The 18511-nt window shown below is 46.9% G+C and overlaps 1 protein-coding gene across 3 annotated transcripts in view; it reads left to right on the forward strand.

The window, feature by feature from the left end:
- Positions 1-8: 8 nt before the first annotated feature.
- Positions 9-18511, forward strand: part of CTC1 (CST telomere replication complex component 1) — a 19720-nt gene continuing 1217 nt past the window's right edge. The window contains exons 1-20 of one of the 3 annotated variants that reach the window (XM_024564837.3): positions 9-137; positions 3244-3407; positions 7935-8172; positions 8321-8532; positions 8800-8956; positions 11878-12168; positions 12269-12397; positions 12943-13175; positions 13297-13474; positions 13570-13770; positions 14225-14351; positions 14921-15035; positions 15175-15502; positions 15590-15679; positions 15920-16113; positions 16968-17056; positions 17152-17326; positions 17609-17686; positions 18121-18265; positions 18357-18421. In XM_024564837.3, the coding sequence (XP_024420605.2) occupies positions 102-137; positions 3244-3407; positions 7935-8172; positions 8321-8532; positions 8800-8956; positions 11878-12168; positions 12269-12397; positions 12943-13175; positions 13297-13474; positions 13570-13770; positions 14225-14351; positions 14921-15035; positions 15175-15502; positions 15590-15679; positions 15920-16113; positions 16968-17056; positions 17152-17326; positions 17609-17686; positions 18121-18265; positions 18357-18421 (3245 nt within the window). In that variant the 5' untranslated portion in view covers positions 9-101. The remainder of the gene's footprint in view (positions 138-3243; positions 3408-7934; positions 8173-8320; positions 8533-8799; positions 8957-11877; positions 12169-12268; positions 12398-12942; positions 13176-13296; positions 13475-13569; positions 13771-14224; positions 14352-14920; positions 15036-15174; positions 15503-15589; positions 15680-15919; positions 16114-16967; positions 17057-17151; positions 17327-17608; positions 17687-18120; positions 18266-18356; positions 18422-18511) is intronic. The other 2 variants (XM_024564839.3, XM_024564838.3) reach the window with 2 other exon arrangements.

Genomic DNA, 18511 nt, shown 5'->3' on the forward strand with positions numbered 1-18511 from the left:
GAGCCGAGACCGCGCCCACTGCTGACGTCACAGACGGGCCCTCCCGTGAGCTCTCGCGCCAGAGGCGGTTTGCTTACCTTCCGGGCCAAAGCCCTGGGCGTATGATGGCGGTCTGCCGCGCTCAGGCTGTCGACTCTGTGAGTGCTGGTCTTCGTCCCTCGTCCTTTCGCTTGTCTGCCTCGATTTCCTTCGATTTCCTCTTCTACCTGCTGTCTCTTTGCCTTCCTGACTTTGCTGGCCGCCCCCGGGCGAGGGGGAACCTGTGAGGCTGTTTGCCCTACCCCTCTCACTGGTTCTGCAAATATATTTATTCATTCCTGTGACGATCGCTGTGGTCCCTAAACAAGTTTCGGTCCACTCTCTAGGCTTCAAGCCCTGTGGGAAGCCAGGGGCAGACACACGGCGAACTGCGTTGTGGACTCTTGCGGGAGACCTCTGACGCAGTGTAACTGATAATCAGGAAAAGCTTTTGAGGCTCAGTACGTTTAAGAGTTAGCAAACAAAAAGCACTGAAGGAGGTTACAAGGCGGAGGTAAAAACATGTTTAAAAGGCAAGAGGTAGAGAAGGTGTCTTTGAAAAATTCAAGAAGTTCAATTGAGTGGTGATGGAGGGGGTCAGAGCTGACAGTCTTTTCTTTTGTATTAAAGATTTTATTTATTGTTAGAGAGGGGAAGGGATGGAGAAAGAGGGAGAGAGAAACGTCGATCGGTTGCCTCTCACACGTCCCCAACTGGGGACCTGGCCCCCGAACCCAGCCCTCAATCCACTGAGCCACACCAAGCCTCGGCTGACAGTCTTGTAAGTCTAGCTAAGCAGGACTTTAACCTGAGGACAATTGGGAGTTAGTAAGGATTTTAAGCAGAAAAATGACTGGATGAGATGGGTGTTCTTATTTCCCGAGGTAGCAGTGTAGAGAGTGGGCTAGAGAGTACCAGTTAGAAGGCTGTGGTTGAAATGTAATGAGAGGGGATGGTGATCCCAACCACGGCAGCAGCGTTGAGGTACCAGAGGTGAAGGCAGAGCTAACAGAAATACGTTAAGGAGATCTAAAGGACTTGGGTCTTGTATAGGAAAGGCAGGGAGTTAAGGAGACATCCAGGTTTCAGGGTAGAAGTGTTTGGTTGAGGGTGCTGTTTGCTGAGTTAGTGAACACTGGAAGAGTGGGTTTTGTGAAAAGGCAGTGTTGAGCAACTGTGGTGTCTCCAGGTTGGCCAGGTGGAGAATCTGGTAGACACAGGGATATAACTAGAGCTAAAGTAGAGATTTACGAACAGACAGCATCTCTCAATGGTATCCAGTGGGTGAGGTCATTGAGAGGAAAATAGAGGGTGTTCTCCAACTTCAGCCTATGCCAGTATCAGTTTGGGGAGCTTATTTAAAATACATACTCTGCCCACCTCATTCTGATTAGTAGATAAAATCACCTAACCGCCCCCCCTGCATTTTTAATAAAACTGATTATTCTGAGGTTTGACTTTGAGAAACAGTAGTGTTCAATGTACCAGGCAATTGACAGGCTTTCAGAGGAGCAGAGGCTAAAAAAGCCCCATTGACCAACTGAGGAAGACAAAAAGTATGTGCTGTGATTATGTTGGTGGGCAGTTCTGAACGATGACCTGGTCGAGTTTGACAACCCTGACCATGAATGAGTGTTCAGCAGAGGTGAAGGTGAAAGTCAGTGGTGGGGCTGTCCACAAGGATAGTGAAGTCATCTAGAACTTGAAGACTGGTTTTTGCTAAAGATTAACTGAATGTGAAGGATTGACCAGAAGGCTAATAGTGGGGCTTTGGAGAAGCAGGGATAGAACTATAATGGTTCAGAATTATCAATGGGGATGAAGAAGGATAAAGGTCCTTCTTCTAAGTATTAAACTCTGTCAGAATTATAAAGTGAAGCTACCTAGCACTGGAGTAGGCCAAGCTGGTACCATGCCCTAGAGTTATCCACATTGAGACAGCCGTGTGTTCAGAATCTGTGGCAAGTATACAAAGATGGTTCATGTCCTTAGAAAGCCCACATCTTAGCTGAAAAGACAGAACAGGAAACAAACCCAGTGGGACTGTATTATATATATATATTAGCTTATGGGAACTCAAATGAACAGATGATTCAGTTGGAGTGTCATCTTGTACACCAAACATTTGCGGGTTTGAGTCCCTACTGGGGTGCGTACCAGAGACAACTAACTGATGGATGTTTGTTTCTTCCTTCCTTTCTCTCTAAAAAAATCAGTGAAAACATATCCCTGGGTGAGGATTAAAAAAAATTATACTCTACTTATGTCCTTTTTGTGTACTATTCATTATTAGGCGTATTTCTATTTTCATATATATTGCTATGTAGTACTGTATCATATTTATGAGCAATATAAGATTTTTTTAAAGGGTGATTTTGATCAATCTTTTTTTCAACTTGCTAGCTTTACAACCAGACTCTAAATAAAATGGGATTCTGTTCTCTTTGGTGATCATTGCTCTTAATACAGGTGTGTTCAAGGTGCTGTGGGAGCTTCAAGGAGGGAAGAGCATTTTGCCTGGGATGGTCAGAGAAGGGTTCACAGAGGAATAAAAATTCTAGTTTTATTGAGCACTTTAAGTGTTGGTGCAGGTTGTTGAAGAAAGAGACAAGAGCCCTGGCTGGTGTGGTTCAGTGGGTGAGCAAAGGAGTCCGGGGTGTGATTCCCAGGCAGGGCACGTATCTGGGTTGTGGGCCAGGTCCCTAGTAGGGGGTGTGTGAGAGGCACCCACACATTGATGTTTCTCTCACTCTCTCCCTCCCCTCCCCTCTCTCTAAAAATAAATAAAATCTTTCAAAAAGAAAAGAAAGAGACAAGACCAAAGCTGGATGGCCAGCTATCTCAGTTGATTATATATCTGGACTAAAGACTTCTAAGGTTTCTTTTTAAGATTTTATTTGTTTATTTTTAGAGAAGGGAGGAAGAGTGTGAGAGAAACATCGATCAGTTGCCTTTCTCATGCCTGAACCAGGGACCTGGGCCACAACCCAGGCTTGTACCCTAGCTGGGAATTGAACCAGCAGCCTTTTGGTTCACAGGCTGGTGCTCAGTTCACTGAGCCATACCAACCAGGGAACTTATGAGGTTTCTTTAAGCTCTAAACTCCTTTACATTTTCTCTTCATTTACATGCCCTCTTGATTTTTTTTCTATTCCTTTATTCTTTCCAAAATTTCCTTGGTTGGGATTGCCATGACGATGTTTTAACTAGGTTCACTTTCCTTAGGAACAAACCTGGCTTGAGACTGCCCAGGCCTTCATCCAAGAGACCCTGTGTCCAGCTGGCAAGGAGCCTGACGTCCAGTTGACTCAGTTGGTAATTGACTGTGTGAAGACTACCTGGTTGTCTCAGGGAAGGAACCAGGGTTTTACACTGCCTCTCAGCTACAGGTAAGGAGAGGTGGGGCTCAGGGGGTAGTTCAATTTGGAGTTGAAAAGGAAGGCCCTAAGAAGAGTAAGGGTAAACTTGCTAAGGGGAAGAAAAGATGGCGTAAACACAACCCCCTTCTGCCAGACTTTTTCATTCTCCATCAAGCTGCTTTGCTTCTCCCATAGTTTTCTAAAATTGGCTTAAGTGAAGTTTAGAGACAAGAAAATGAAGGGAGAAGACAAGAGGAAGATTGAAAGAAAATTTGAAGAAAGAACTCTCAAAGTGGGGAGAAAAGCTCATACTATTTCATTTTGTGTATTAGGAAACTGTGATTCACCAAGTGCAAATAGTTGTGTTTAAGAACACCTGAGTTTAAGGTCTTCTGAAGGTAGTTTTGGTTTTTTGCGTACTAGTTCTTAAACTGTTCTAGGCAATATTAATAAAGTAGCACAAGAAAAGGGCTCCAGGGGCACACTGTCCCTCCCAGGAGCACACCTGCACCTTTCCCTTTGCCCTCTTCTTCCCCCACAGGTGCGCATCTCCTAAACTCTAAAGGACCCCATGAGACTTGCAGCCAGGGGAGCAACAGGCAGTGGCAGCTCGTCTGTAGCTAACCTCCTGAGCCTGTCCCCAGGCCCTTTTCTCTGACTTCCCTGTGAGCCAAAGCAGCCCCCCTAGGCGCTTTCCTGTTGCTTCTTCTATCCTAAGCCCTTCCTTGTTTCACTGTTCCCAGCTTTAATAAATGTACTATCAAAATAAAACATACGTTTTTTTTTAAAAAAAAGAAAGTCTCGTGGCTAAATAAATTTAAGAGACATTGAATATGATAAACTGTTCTAGAAGAGTCGTGAGACTCATTAACATATTAAAGGCTCTGAAAATCCTACGAAGACACTTCCTCATAGAAGTATCTACTGCCTTGAAAATGGGGTATATCATTCATGTGGTTATCTTTATAGTATTCTTACTACTCATGTATTTCCCCTTAATCAAAATGCAGTAGTTTTGCGTACCTTTAGTCTTTATATGAAGACCACTTGTGTATGTCCTTTGCAGTTTGCTTTTTGCACTTAACATGATGCTGCTGAGATTTATTATTGATAGCTCTCACTGCCCTGTGGATTCTATAATATTACATGAACATACATATCACTGTGTATTTATCTTTTAAAACATAAAAAGGTAGAAATCTGTTTAGCTCTGTTGAATTTGTAATTTCCCAAACTTGAGAGCAGGATAGTTTCTCCCCGGCCCTCCCTTCACCTGCTTATGGTTTGGGAAACACCTGACCCAGCCCGGCAGTCGTCGCAGTCGGGAAAGGCAGGGGATCTTTGGTGAGAAGACAGCCTAACTGTGCTTACTCTACGTTATCCAAAACACCATTTCCGAAATTCTGTGCAATTTTCTCATCCATGGACTTCATTATGAACCAGTGGTGAATTACAAGTGTTGGAGAGGATGTGGAAAAAAGGGAACCCTTGTACACTGTTGGAGGGAATGTAAATTAGTACAGCCACTATGGGAAACAGTATGGAGGTTTCTCAAAAAACTAAGAGTAGAACTACCAGAGGATCCAACGGTTCCCCTTCTGGGTATTTACCTGAAAAATATGAAAACACTTAGATATAAAGATATATGTACCCTTGTGTTTATTGTGGCGTTTTTTATAATAGTCAAGATACAGAAACAATCTAGGTGTCCACTGATGGGTGATTGGCTAAAGAAGATGTGATATATGTACACAAATACGCATACAATGGAATACACCTCAGCCATAAGAACATAAAATATTACCGTTTGCAACAACATGGATGGATTTTGAGAGTATTATGCTAAGTGAAATAAGTGGGACGGAAGAAGACAAAAACTGGATGATTTTACTCCTGTGGAATGTAAAACAAAAATTAACAAGCCAAACCAAGCAAAAACAAACTCATAGATACAGACAACAGAATGGTGATTACCAGAGGGGTAGCAGGGTGGAGGGAGGTGAAGTGGGGAAAGGGGTCACACGTGGTAATAGAAGGAAATTGGACTTTGTGTGGGGAGCACCTAGTAAAGTACACAGATGTTGAATTATAATCTTGTACACCTGAAAATTATATAGTGTTATTAACTAGTCTTGCCCTAATACATTTAATTTTAAAAGATTCAAATCAACAAGGATGGGGAGGAAATTCCTCAAATGGAATACTGAGAGAAACAAATGTACTAAAGTAACTACACAGAAGGGGGAAACATATGTTTCAACTATATAGCTTCAGAATAAAGACGAAAACAATTGCAAATCAAATAAATAATTAAATCAGTGGTAAGTAACAGTGCTGCTCTACCGGAATGTAAACAGCACGCTACTGTCTTCGTCGAGAGGGTCTTGCCTGTGAAAAAGAGCTGACCCGAACAGTGTCCTTATGGACATGGTGGTAGCCAGGTGCTTAAGGCTCAACTCTAAACACCTTAACGTTTTGCCGTATTTGCTTCAGTTCTTTTTTATAAAAAGTAAAATGTTACAGACTTAGTGAAGTCCCCCAAGTGCTCTATCCTGATCCAGTTCTCCCCCACCCCTTCTCCCTAAGTAATCAGTGTCCTGAAAGGAAGGGCAGGCTGCTGGGTGTGAACACCATCAGCCTCCCCAGCTGTTTTCACACTACTCTCCAATGGAGTTGCACCAGTTGACACACACACAGCAACATACATCTGTATCCTGAAATTTTTTCGTACCTGGATTTTGCCTTGTTTATTTATTTATTTGTTTTGCCCACTTGATAGGCGTTAAATGATATTTTAAATCCAAAGTAATTACTGAGGGTCCTCTTACCTGGGGACTTTTTTCTTTTCCACCTATGTAACTCTTCTCATTTAACTCCACTGGACTCTGTTTTTCCTTTCTTTTCCTACAATTCGTGTTCATAACTTTCCAGATTGCATTGTTTATTTAAATACAGAATGAGATCTCATTTGAAAGCTGCCCAGCTAGCGTGGAAAAAGTCCTGGGACAGGAGAACTACTTACCAACTAGTTGTATGTAGTTGAAGGAGTTGTGATTTCCAGAAGTCTCTCTGCGCTGGGGTTAGGAGCTCCCACTGGTGGTACCTAGTGACCTCAGTAATCACCGTAATTATAGGAAGATCCAAATCTCTCACAATTCTGGCATTACTGGAAAAATGATAAGCTAGCAATTTTTAGGAAACTAGAAACTTTAAGTTTCTTGTTATTCAAGGTAAATGTAAAATTGGTATAGGAATTTGAAAGATATAAATATCTTACTATTTTTTTCATTCTTGAGTGCCTGCTGTGTGCCAGGCACTATGCTAGGCCTTGAAGTTGAAGAGCAATGACAGATGCAAAGGGTTTCCGGCTGTCCCCTTCGGTCCTGACCCAGACCCTAAAGAATCTGGGGAAAGCGATCCCTACTTTTACAGTTTTCTGTCCTGAAGGGTAAAGAAACAGCTCTCTCCCATTGCTTTTTCCTGGGTCTTTAGAGAAGCAGGGAAGCAGAAAGAACATGGGCTTTTGAGTGAGGCGCACTGGCTCTGCCCCCTACTTCACTGCGTACCTGAACCTCTCTCTCTCCCCACTTGTGGTTTTATGAGGGGTTTTGGTGAAGGTTCGATACAATATCGAACGTGAACAGACCCAATACAGTATATGCATAACAGGCTCGACACAGGTTGGTTTGTGTCTTTGCCTTTTATCTGCTCCAAAGCCATTTGGGAAAGAATGAAACACGTGGCAGGGGAGTGGGCCACCTGCCCACAACAGCATGCCCACTCCTCCGCACTCATGTGTGGATGATGTTTATGGTATGAAAACGGTGAATTGTGATGTTTTGTAAACTTGTCCTGCTTCGCTCCTACTCAAAAATCATGGGGATGCAAATATGTGGAATAGTGATATTCAAAGATCACAACTTTGGTAATTCATTATTTATCAAATTATTTATAACATGCCTCACAATTGATAGTGACTCAGCAGTGGTGCAACACTTTAAGAATGGCTGGTCTCACGTATCCCTTAAGATTTGGAAACTCTCGATGCCGACTCCCATTTCAGCCTCAGCTCCCCGGCCAGGTGCTAGTACTATGACATGCTGGACCAGGAAGGAACCCTGGCTGGGGCCATTGGGGTTGAGCCATTAGGCAGATGCCCACGTGGCGCCACTGACATATTCTGTGGGTTTAAGAGCTGAGATGCTGTCAAGGGAGCTCTTTGTGGTACCTGTAAAGTGTTCTCCCCACACGCACTTCCTCAGGCCACCCATGCACTCCCAACTCATTCCTCTGGTCCTCTCTGTGGCACTATCTTGTTCAAGATATTATTCAGCACAGACTTTCTTCCCTGCTTCCTCCTAGATACTACCCAATCTTTGAACCCAGACCCCATCATTTTCTCAGGCTCCTTGCCCCAACTTTTTCCCCTTCAATCAATCAAACTTCTCTCTTAGTCCACTGACCTTTCCTTAGCATATTGGGCTATTTGTCAGGGCTGAGGGTAACTTCTTAGGTTTGCACACAGCTTTGTAAGACTTTGCTCCCTTCGTTCTGCAGCTTTGTCTCAGTACGGGACCTCAGGAGCCATCAGCGCCTCCCATGCTGCAGCCACCTGTGCTGGAGCAGCACTGCATACCAGGCATGGGCCCAAGAGGCTGGACTAAGTGGGACCGCCTTGCCCCGGGAGCGGCTGTTACTTTTAGGGACACTAACAGACTTATCAGGGGACTTGGAACAAGAGTGCAGGAACGGAAGCCTCTATGTGAAAGATAATACTGGTACCCTGGGCTGTGAGGTGAGTAGGAAGGGGAAAGTCAGATGCCTCAGATCCTAACACAACTGGTGTCTAGGGAGCGAGGCAATTAAGTGCCAGGGAACGAAGGTGGAGGCAGGTGAATGGGATGCTAGGATCCTGACTAACCCTGGCTTTTGGTGTTTTCTAGCTCATAGATCTGGATCTTTCTTGGTTGGGCCATCTCTTCCTGTTCCCCAGTTGGAGTTACCTTCCTCCTGCCAGGTGGAACTCCTCAGGGAAAGGGCACTTGGAACTCTGGGGTGTCCCTGTGCCCGTGTTTCCCTTGACCGTCAGTACTGGCCCTCCTACCCCCATTCCTGTTCTCTACCCAGAGGCTGCTTCCCACCTACTCAGGCACAGGTAATCCTTCCCTTTCCAGGGGAGTAGGGAGCTCTGTGAAACGGGAGTGTGATGGTGGGTCAGTGGAAAGAAGGAGAGAAAGGTATTGAGAGTAATATTGATGGAATGTTCCAAATCAAGGGAATGATAGGGCCTCTTTGGAATAGCCATGGAAAAGTAGCAATTTTACATCACTATTGGATTATTCTTTATAGGGAAGGGGAGGCATTTGTAGGGGCAGAGAAGAGAAATAATGACTTTTTTCTCTCTTTGTTCTACCTTCTTTAGTAGCAAGCTCAGAGTTGTGCAGCCAAACTTGGCTGGGAAGCTGGTTCGATTGAGCGCTCTGGTGAAAAGTCAAAAGAAAGCCTACTTCGTCCTGTCTCTTGGTGAATCATCTCCTGCTGGCAGCCAAGCTGACAGCCACGTACCCATCATTGTACAGGTGAGGGTTAGGGTCAGTTCCGGGGAGAGGGGATGTGGACGAGGTGTTAGCACTTTTAATAGGAAAGATAACATCGTATGAAGAACCATGAAGGAAAGGAGGACAGCTGGGGAGAGTTGTGTTCTGGAAGAGTTTATGTTGAGGGACAATTCCGGGTAATGTCATTCCTGTGTACAGGAGGTACGGAATAGACTTTCCTGCTGTGCAGTTCATTTGAGTCGACAACTTTTTTTATCATGTGACATTTTGAAAACCTGTCAGAGTCACTTGTTTTACCCCTGCATTGGAAGGATGACCAAGAAAAGTACTTATAGGAACACCATCAAGACATTGAATATTTACACTTTTTTCAAACTTGGTACTTATTTTTGACTCTTGTCAATTGGTACAGTTTTAATATCATTAATTTTTACACTAATTATTTGTATGTGACTTATACAATTACCTGAATGAAGTTCCAAAGGGATTCAAGACAAAGGATGAAAAGGCTTTTAAACATGCATATCAAAAAAGGAAACCGAAATTTATTAGCACTGTTAGAATTCTTAACTGTCTGTGTGTGTCATGAGTTAGAATAACAGCGATTAGAGTATAATGGAACTCAAAACGCTAAAACTAAAAATTCGTAGAAGCCACTCAAGTTTCTGATCTTGCTTTTTCCTCCTGGGTTACAGAGGTGCGTATGTGTTGCATTTTCTTTGTGTTAGAATACTTTCAGTCTCCTAGAGAGCACTCAGAAAGCCTGCGCAGGGCAGGGTCGGCTCGTGCATGTACTATATGTCAGGGTGCCAAGGGAGAAATCTCTGAAATGCACTTAAAGCTCTGCAGGGTGGCTAAACTAGGGTAAGCCCCTTGGGTAATTTATAATCTCCTTGTAGATGTTACATAGTATTGATTTATAAAATTAGTATAGAATAATGCAAAACAGTATGTAAGTTCTAAGATGCGTGGTATAGTTTGTAACCGCTGTAGCAGGTCAGTTAGTTTATTATGTGGAGCGAAGCCTTGTGAGAGTTAAGACTTGATCTGGGTCTTGAAGGGTGGACCGGCTTTAAATCTAGAAGAGAGGAGAGGATAGTCAGGGCTGGAGAACCGCCTGTACCGAGATTCAACCTCCATCGCGTGTGTATGGTAATGCTGGGCACTTTGGTCAGGTCAGAACACAGATTGAATAAGATAATGGCTCTTGTCCCTGGAAGCTCTGAACGGTTACTTTTCGGGTTCATAAGTGTCGTGGTGGGTGCGTGCACGTGCACAAGACCCTTTGAGGGTGCGCAGTGGGCTTTGGAATAAGCCTGGGAGTTCAGGGGAGGAGTGGTCTTGGTATGTTTATGGGCTGCTGAAGACACAGTGGAGACATACTGCGTCTCTAGATGACCCCAGTGAATTTCTTCTGTGTTAAAAGAGTGAGGTCATTTCCTGAAAATGGAGAACTGGACTCTGAAAAGAGGAATAGAGGCTCAGGGTGTTTGCTGTGCTAGGTCGTTGGGGTTGAGATCACTAAGCAGCGACCGGGCCCAGCTGGAGAGGGTCAGCATCAGTGGTTGGCACTGGGTGGCATAGGTCTGTCTTCCTCAGGTTGCGTTTTTGCCTTAGGAAAGGAGTTGAGGAAGTAGCTGTGGTGATGCGGTATTGCAACAGAGGAAAGGAAGGATCTCATTGTCTGATTAAAGGAGAAGGGGCTGTGATATTGGGGGCCCTAGGAGGAATGTGGAAGGACCAGCATTTATTCATTTGTTTGTTCAGTCAGACCATTATTAACTTATTTTGCATAAGCAGTAAGCTTAAGTGAAGTCTTAGCAATAATACCTTATGAGTTGTGATGTCCAAGGTCTGACTGAGGGTAATTAGCTGGTTTTAGAGTAGAAATGAAGGTCTGTGAAGTTGAGCACAAGAGACCGAAGTTCAAGTGTCTTGACCATTGGTGTGTTTTGAAGCCCCGGTGTGGCAGCAGTACTGTTATGCCCATGGGAGGAGCCTGCCCTAGAAGACTGCTGCGTTTATGAGCAGTCTCCTTGGGCTTAAATTTCTTCCAACAGCCACCCTTCTCCATTCTATATGATGCCCTGCCGTCAGGTGTTTATTTTTATTTTCCTGCTTTGATCTTTCTCATTTTCCTATAAAGTCTTCAGCATGTCATTTCTGGGGTTTTTTTTCCCCTTCATCTTGGTCCTCCCATCTTGCCTCCTGCAACTCCCAATAACATTCCTTTTTCTCCATCCTGGCCGGTGTTTTCATTGCCTTGCTTATTCTAAGGTCTGAGCATTTCCATGTTGGTGCCTCCTGCTTGAGTCGCCCTTCTCTCTCCACTTCAACAGACCAGAGGTGTCCTTCAATTCCACTTCTTTCACTTGGCCTTCCTGATTGTTCCAACCCATCCTGACCTCTTTCTTTCCCTGAGACTTTAGCAAATGTCTATTCTTTCTGCCACTTGACCACACGTGGCTCCCTATTATTACCTAGGTTTGTGCCTGTGTTTCCCTGGTGGCTTGAAATATTTTGGAGAAGAGGGAACATTCTCTTATATTTCCCATAACATCCATCCTAATACTGGATACATAGGTACCTAGTGCATATTGATTATATAAGTGGAAATTGTTTATTTGTTACAGGGTGGGATAGGAGAAATGCAAAAAGAGCATAATTTTCTGAATGGAATATTTATGTATTTGGAAGGAAGCTTAAGGGATGGTTTGTATCTTGGGGAAGGGATTGGGAAACATTGGGCATCTCCTGTGAGAGAGGAGAGATCCTGAAAGTTCTATGACTTAAGATTTAATTGGCAAACAAGGAAGATGAGGCAAGGGGAGCTCATGAGGAGCAGATCTTTGAGGTCCAGTCATGATGGAAAGGGACTCCGACAGAGGATAGCTTTGTGAGAAGCGTCTCATGTACATGTTGCCTGCCTCTGCCCGAGCCAGGTCCCTGCCCAGCTGGTTTGGCACCGAGCCCTTCGGCCTGGTAGGGCCTATGTGCTGACTAAGCTGCGAGTATCCAAGATTCACGGTTACCATTACCATCTTTGGACGACCAGTTCCTCCTCTCACCTGTTGCCACTGAAACCAGAATGTGTGCGAGAGCTGGACCTGCAACTGGAGCTGGGTGGACCCCTCTTGGAGGCTGACCCCAAGCCACTCCCCAGGACAGGCAACATCCACGACAGGAAGAAGCAAAAAGATCTTGTCCGGGACTCCAGACTCTTATCTTATACGGTGAACATAAGGGAGCAATCCTAGAGCTTGAGGGGCGGGGAATGTGCATCTCCATAGAGGAAGGAAGTGGGCATCAACTGATCCTTTGACCTCTTTGCAGGGACTGGTCACTGGCGTGCTGAATCAGGCTGCTGGCCTGTATGAGCTGGATGGGCAGCTGGGGCTCTGCCTTTCCTACCAGCGAGTCCATGGCCTCAGGCGTGTGCTGCGACCTGGAGTCTCTCTGGAGGTATGCGAGGGATCGGAGCTGGTGGCAGAAAGAAGCGTCTCAGCAGCTTCTCTGACTTCTATACGCTGGTCTTTTTTTGCAGCAGGGTGGGAACCTCTGCAGCAAAAATATAGAAACAATAAGTGTGGACATGTGTGTTAGTTACATAAGATTTGGATGAGAGCTCAGATCAGAAGGTAGAGTCTGGGGCACAGGGAGGAGGGGTTGGAACCAGAGCATCTCCTTCACGGAAGGGCCTCCTAACTAGAGGAGGAGATGGTGAAGCACATGTGTACTGAGGGCCAGAGTGATGTCAGGTGGCCCGGTGAGTAGGTAAGCCGCACCAGCCAGGAGTCCCCTGGCCCACAGAAAGACTTAGTGGAGCTGGTGAGAGGTGAAGACTTACCCCACGGGCAGGAGGTTGTGATGGAGGCTGAAAGGAAATCACCTGTGTAGGGGAAATTGGGTTTCTCTGGGAACCCAGGCAGTGGAAAACTATGGTTAACTGCCTGGGGTCACTGAGTTGGCTTCAACTCTGCCTTTTCACTTTTTCTGCTTTCCCGCAGCTCCAGGATGTTCACCTCCTCCAGTCAGTAGGTGGAGGGACCAGAAGGCCGGTGCTAGCCCCTTGCCTCCGTGGTGCTGTTCTACTTCGGGGCTTCTCTCGTCAGAAGCCTGAGACACAGTCTTCCCCCCAAGTCTGGGGGGCCTCCCTGTATGAGCAGCTGGTATGGGAACGTCAGCTAGGACTTCCCCTCTACCTGTGGACTACAAAGGCCCTGGAGGAGCTGGTCTGCAAGTGAGGAGGATGAGGGTCTGGGCTGGGGTGGCAGTGGGAGTAGGACACTTCCACTGTAAGGGACGCAGGATCCTGGAAGAGGCAGGGTCTTTGGGAGAAGTGACTCAGCTTCTTTCCCAAGGCTGTGCCCCCATGTGCTTAGACACCACCAGTTCCTGCAGCACCTCTCTCCTGGGAACCCCAGCCTGGGACTACAACTCCTGGCTCCTATCCTGGAGGTCCTAGCTCCGTCGTGCGTCCCCAGTCGGAATGCACACAAGGAGATCCTCGAAGAGCCACATCACTGCCCACTCCAGAAGGTAGGAGGACGTGGGGGAAAGATGAATGCAGCACTGATGTGTGGGGGCAGGGAGCACACAGGATACCCAGTCTGGCTTTTCTCCTCTTCTGACAGTACACTCGGCTGCAAACTCCCTGCTCCTTCCCCACCCTGGCCACCCTGAAAGAAGAAGGACAACGCAGGGCCTGGGACTCCTTTGACCCTAAGACCCTTCTGCCCTTCCCAGAGGCTTCTCACCTGACCAGTTGCCAACTCAATCAGCGCCTGGCCTGGTCCTGGCTCTGTCTGCTGCCCTCCACCTTCCGTCCAGCCCAGGCAAGTGGGGCTCCAGCAGGGCTCAGGGCACTCCCTCTTCTTGCCATCCACACTACCACTATCATGGTTACTTCTCGTCATTTTGACTTGCTAGCCTTCTAACTAGACCACCCCTCCCTGCAGCAACCAGAAAGAGTGAGGTAAAATGTAACTCGGATTACAAAACTCTCTTACTTTAAATCCTTTTCTTGTTTCTTCTAGTGCACGTAAAATAAAACCCAAACTTCTTGTGTCTGGTGAGGTCCTCTGACCTCAATTTGAACCCTGTCTCCCCTACTACCAAATGTGTGAACACATGTATGCTTTTCACATCTGTCTTCCCAACTTTGAGGACAGAGACCAGGTCTTTTTTGTTTTATTTTGTAGCTAACACTTAACACAGTACCTAGCACATTATAGATGCTCAATATTTGCTCAATAAATACTTGATACCTTGGCTTTCATCTCCCTGCAGGTTTTACTTGGGGTTTTGGTGGCTTCATCTCATAAAGGTTGTCTGCAGCTTCGGGACCAAACTGATTCCCTCCCCTGTCTCCTCCTGAACAAGCACTCGCAGCCCCTCACTGACCCCCGGCTCATAGGTTTGGAGTTCAGAAGTGGAGAGAAGGTGGTGGTGGAGTAGAGGGTCTCAGAACAGGAGGTGGGGCGGAAGCACCTGCTGGGACTTTCTAGAGATGCTGAAGTGGCGTCAAGTTAATCGAGTCTGGGGGAAAGTTTGGGAGACTGGTGCCGGCAGGTAGAGAAGAGGAGCAGGGGGTCGCGTAGCCAGACTCCCAATTCCCAACATTCAGTTCTTCCTCCAAAGCACCTAACATGCACACCAGGATGGCAGCTCCCATTTCCTACATTCTGTTTGGAAAACTAATGGTCTTATTTGGACTTACTGAGATTTGTAGACAGGGGAATCCTGGAAAGCAAAGTGTTTTTAGATCTAGGAACAGGCATTTATAGATTTCTGAGAAAGTAAAATTGAGGCCTGTCAGCCTAGGAGGCCAGGGGTGGGATTGGACATGCAGATGGAATGGTTTCTCCCTTGGTGGTGTCATCCCTCTGAGGTGGGGGGTCAGGTCAGGCCTTAGGTGGACAGCAGGGTCCACAGGGTGGTCTGCTTCACTTCCCACTGTCAAAATAGAAGCCTTGTTTCCTCTAGGCTGCTTGGTGCGGGCGGAGAGGTTCCAGTTGATCATAGAGAGGCATGTCAGAAGCAGCTTTCCTTCCTGGAAGGAGCTGAGCACGACGGGCTTCATTCAGATGCAGGAGGCAAGGTTGGCTTCTTGGGGTAGCGGCTGTCCTCCAAGTGTCTGAGGGAAAGGGGAAGGGCCTGGTGCCGGTGTTGGAACGTTGGGGCCCACAACACCCAATTCTTGTTTCACTAAGAGACCCACTCCTCGTTTCTTCCAACAGAGTCTATGTCCAGTTCTTCCTGGCCGATGCCCTGACCCTGCCTGTGCCCAGACCCTTCCTTCACTCAGCCACCTCCTCAGCGTCTGCTCAGACAGAGCCCAGCCTCCCCAAGAGTCCCCACACTGGACAGAGCCGGCTGTTCTTGCTGTGCCACAAGGAGGCACTGATGAAGAGGAATTTTTGTGTCCCTTCAGGAGCCAGTCCGGAGGTGCCCAAGCCCACCCTTAGTTTCCACGTATCGGGGACCTGGCTTGGGGGTACTCAGAGGAAGGAGGGGACTGGATGGGGCCCACCTGAGCTCAAGGGAGATGAGACGAAGGATCAGAAGGTAAGCTGGGGCTGCAAGGACCTAGGGCTTGGCCTGTGCCGCTGGGTCCTGTCTGGAACCCCAGGACCTTGCTCTCCTCCCTCACAGGTTCTCCTCATCTTTCTTGGCTCCTCAGTCCGCTGGTTTGAGTTCTTGCACCCTGGGCAAGTGTACCGACTTGTGGCTCCTGGCGCTCCCGTGAGTGCCCTGCTTCATTGTACCCTTCCCCAGAAAGCTTTTTCTCACTTGGGGATCTGGAGAGGAAGTGCCAGTGCCTAGTCACTCTCTAGGTCTTCTAGATCAAATAGAAGTGTTGTCTGTGTCCAGGTCACTTCTTCACCAGACTCCACAGAGAACAAAATTGGGGCATAGTGCTTTGTGAATCTTTCTCTGGACTAGAACACACTCAGGGACCGTTGTCTTCTCATTTCCTGGCAGACACCAGAGTTGTTTGAGGCAGGTGGTTCATCCTGCATATCGCAGCGTCCTCTGGAGCTGGCTGGCTGTACGTCCTGCCTCACTGTCCAGGATGAGTGGACCCTAGAACTTGAGAGCTCCCAAGACACCCCAGATGTGCCAAGTATCAACACGGCACTGCCTAAATCCTCGCTGACTGACCTGCTCAGTGGCAAGTAAATGTCTGCCAGCTCCTCCAGCTCGTTTGGGCTGCTCTGTCTTCCTCTGCCGCTGTTCGGTTTGGTGAACAGTCCGTTCTCTGCTACAGTGTGTTTCGTGCGATTTAGCTCCTAGAGGAAGATGTAAATGTAAGATGGAAATTGTGTTTCACACCTGATTTTCCCCTCAGCATGTTATTGTTTTGAAGCGACCACAAGCAGGTTTTCTTACAATTCGGGCAAAGTCTTAGCAGTAAGAGGAAATGTAAGATACATAAACAAATGTAAGGATAAAAGCTGCAAATCTGTAGAGAAAAGCCTTCCTTTACTACAAGAAGTGGCCAGCCTGTGGCTTCAGGAACAATACTGCTTTCCTCGTGTAAGCTTTTTGGTGCAGCTGCAGTGCAAACGAAGAGGCTGCAGAGACATTTCCCCCCACCTTACACAAACAAACAAACCCTACTGGGCTGTGCGTGTGATTTTCATGAGACTGGCCTGTACCAGAAGTGAATGTTTCAAGAACCTGTGATGGGAAGGAGCGGCCCTGAGCTCCAGCATATAAAGCTGCGGATGATGGGCTGACTGAGGCTCCAGGGGTAATGCAAGTGGGGATTTAATTCTGCTGTTGTACTTCTTGGTAAAGCCTCTGGTTACAAAGTTGTATAGTTTTTGAGTGATCTGCCGCAACCCTATTTTTCCCATAAGCCCTGTTACTTTTAGTATATGATTCAACACAGTGTGAGGTTTTTTAGGACCTTATAGATGATGTTCTAGCAGATAACTTTAGCTACTTTTTCTGTCCTTGAACCTGACTCCATTCTCTCTCTGCTTTCTTATGCCTCCATTCTCACTGTATTTCTCTGACCCTTCAGCTTCACCGACTCCTTGGTGTCTTTCTCAGCTGAGATTCTTTCACGGACGCTATGCGAGCCACTTCTGGCCCCTCTCCAGACAAAGCCCGGTAATGACAACTCCTTTGGGGGAAGGTATAAAATGGAGTGATGGGACCTTGCGATCCAGACAGATACCGCTGACCCTTCCCCTTTCCTTCTGTAGGGAGCACTGGGGCCAGGAGAGGGTGTGTGAAGATAACTGTAGCTCTGGAGATTGATGACTGTGAATTCCCCCCTCACCTGGACATATATATCGAAGCCCCACACTTGCCTCCCCCACTGGGACTCCTTCCAGGAGCCCGAGTCTACTTTAACCAGCTGGAGAAAAGAGTTTCCAGGTGAAGATCTATGTAACTGGCCTTGCCTCTCCTCTCCCTACTGATGTGGTTCTCTTGAATGTTCACCCCTCTCTATGCTACAACACATCTCCATTTCTGATAGTACATTTGATATGTTACTGTGGCATTTATGCGCTCTACCCTCACAGGATGTTCCAGACCAGTCCTCCGCTTTGACAGAGCCTGGGCTCGGGTGTATCCCTCAGAGGAGTGGCCAAGCCTGTGATACAGTCCCAGCTCCAACCTCAAATTGACTTCTTTCTCCTCCTCTTCCACTTGCAGATCCCACAATGTTTACTGTTATTTCCGGCCATCCACTTACACACAGGTTCTGAGTTTTCCGCCAGAAACCACAGTCAGGTCAGTGCCCCAGGCCCTGCTGTCCAAACTTCACAGCCTCACATCTGCATCCCACACATGTTTCTGGCTTTAGAATTCTTTCCATAACTATAGTCTCCTCCAACCCTACCAGGATTTGTTAAGTCAGAGCCCCAAATAAAAAATGGCCAATACCTGTCATTTTATCCAGAAAGATTTAGTGTTCTAGGCTCTTAAAAAGGCTTTTTAGTCTAAAATGCAACTATCTTTTCTTGGCTAACATCTTGGTTGTTCAAGCCTGAGAAATAATTGATAACAGTTGGAGACTAGAAATCAAAATGGGGAGCACGGGACTTCCGGCAGGGTGTGGAAGCCACTGTTATCCCCATCCCTATGTCAGCTGAGTCCTCCCAAACGTTCCCTGCCTTCAGAACCCCTTTGTTTCTCGACACCTCTCTCCTGCTCTCTCTTCTTAGTGCTCCTCTGCCCCACATCTACCTGGCTGAACTGCTGCAAGGCGGTCAGGCCCCATTCCAGGCCATCGCCTCTTGCCATATTGTTTCCGTCTTCAGCCTTCAGCTCCTCTGGGTGTGTGCTCACTGTACCAGCCTCTTCATCCAGGTATGAGAGGGGACAGGCTGAGTTGGGTACTTGGTGACAGAGGGATGTGATGGGACCAAGAGAATTTTTCTAATCACTGTTTTCACCCCAGGGAAGGTGTACTCATCAGGGTTCCACTTGCCCCACTCAGACATCGGTAAGCCAGGCCAACATCAGGTGAGAGCACAAAGGGGGTGCCCACCACACCATTTACTTCCCTGTTACATGACTTCGCCTATGTGCTGTCCCTGTGTTAACATGATTCTT

Source organism: Desmodus rotundus, chromosome 9 (assembly GCF_022682495.2).
Source record: "Desmodus rotundus isolate HL8 chromosome 9, HLdesRot8A.1, whole genome shotgun sequence".
Lineage (NCBI taxonomy): Eukaryota > Metazoa > Chordata > Mammalia > Chiroptera > Phyllostomidae > Desmodus > Desmodus rotundus.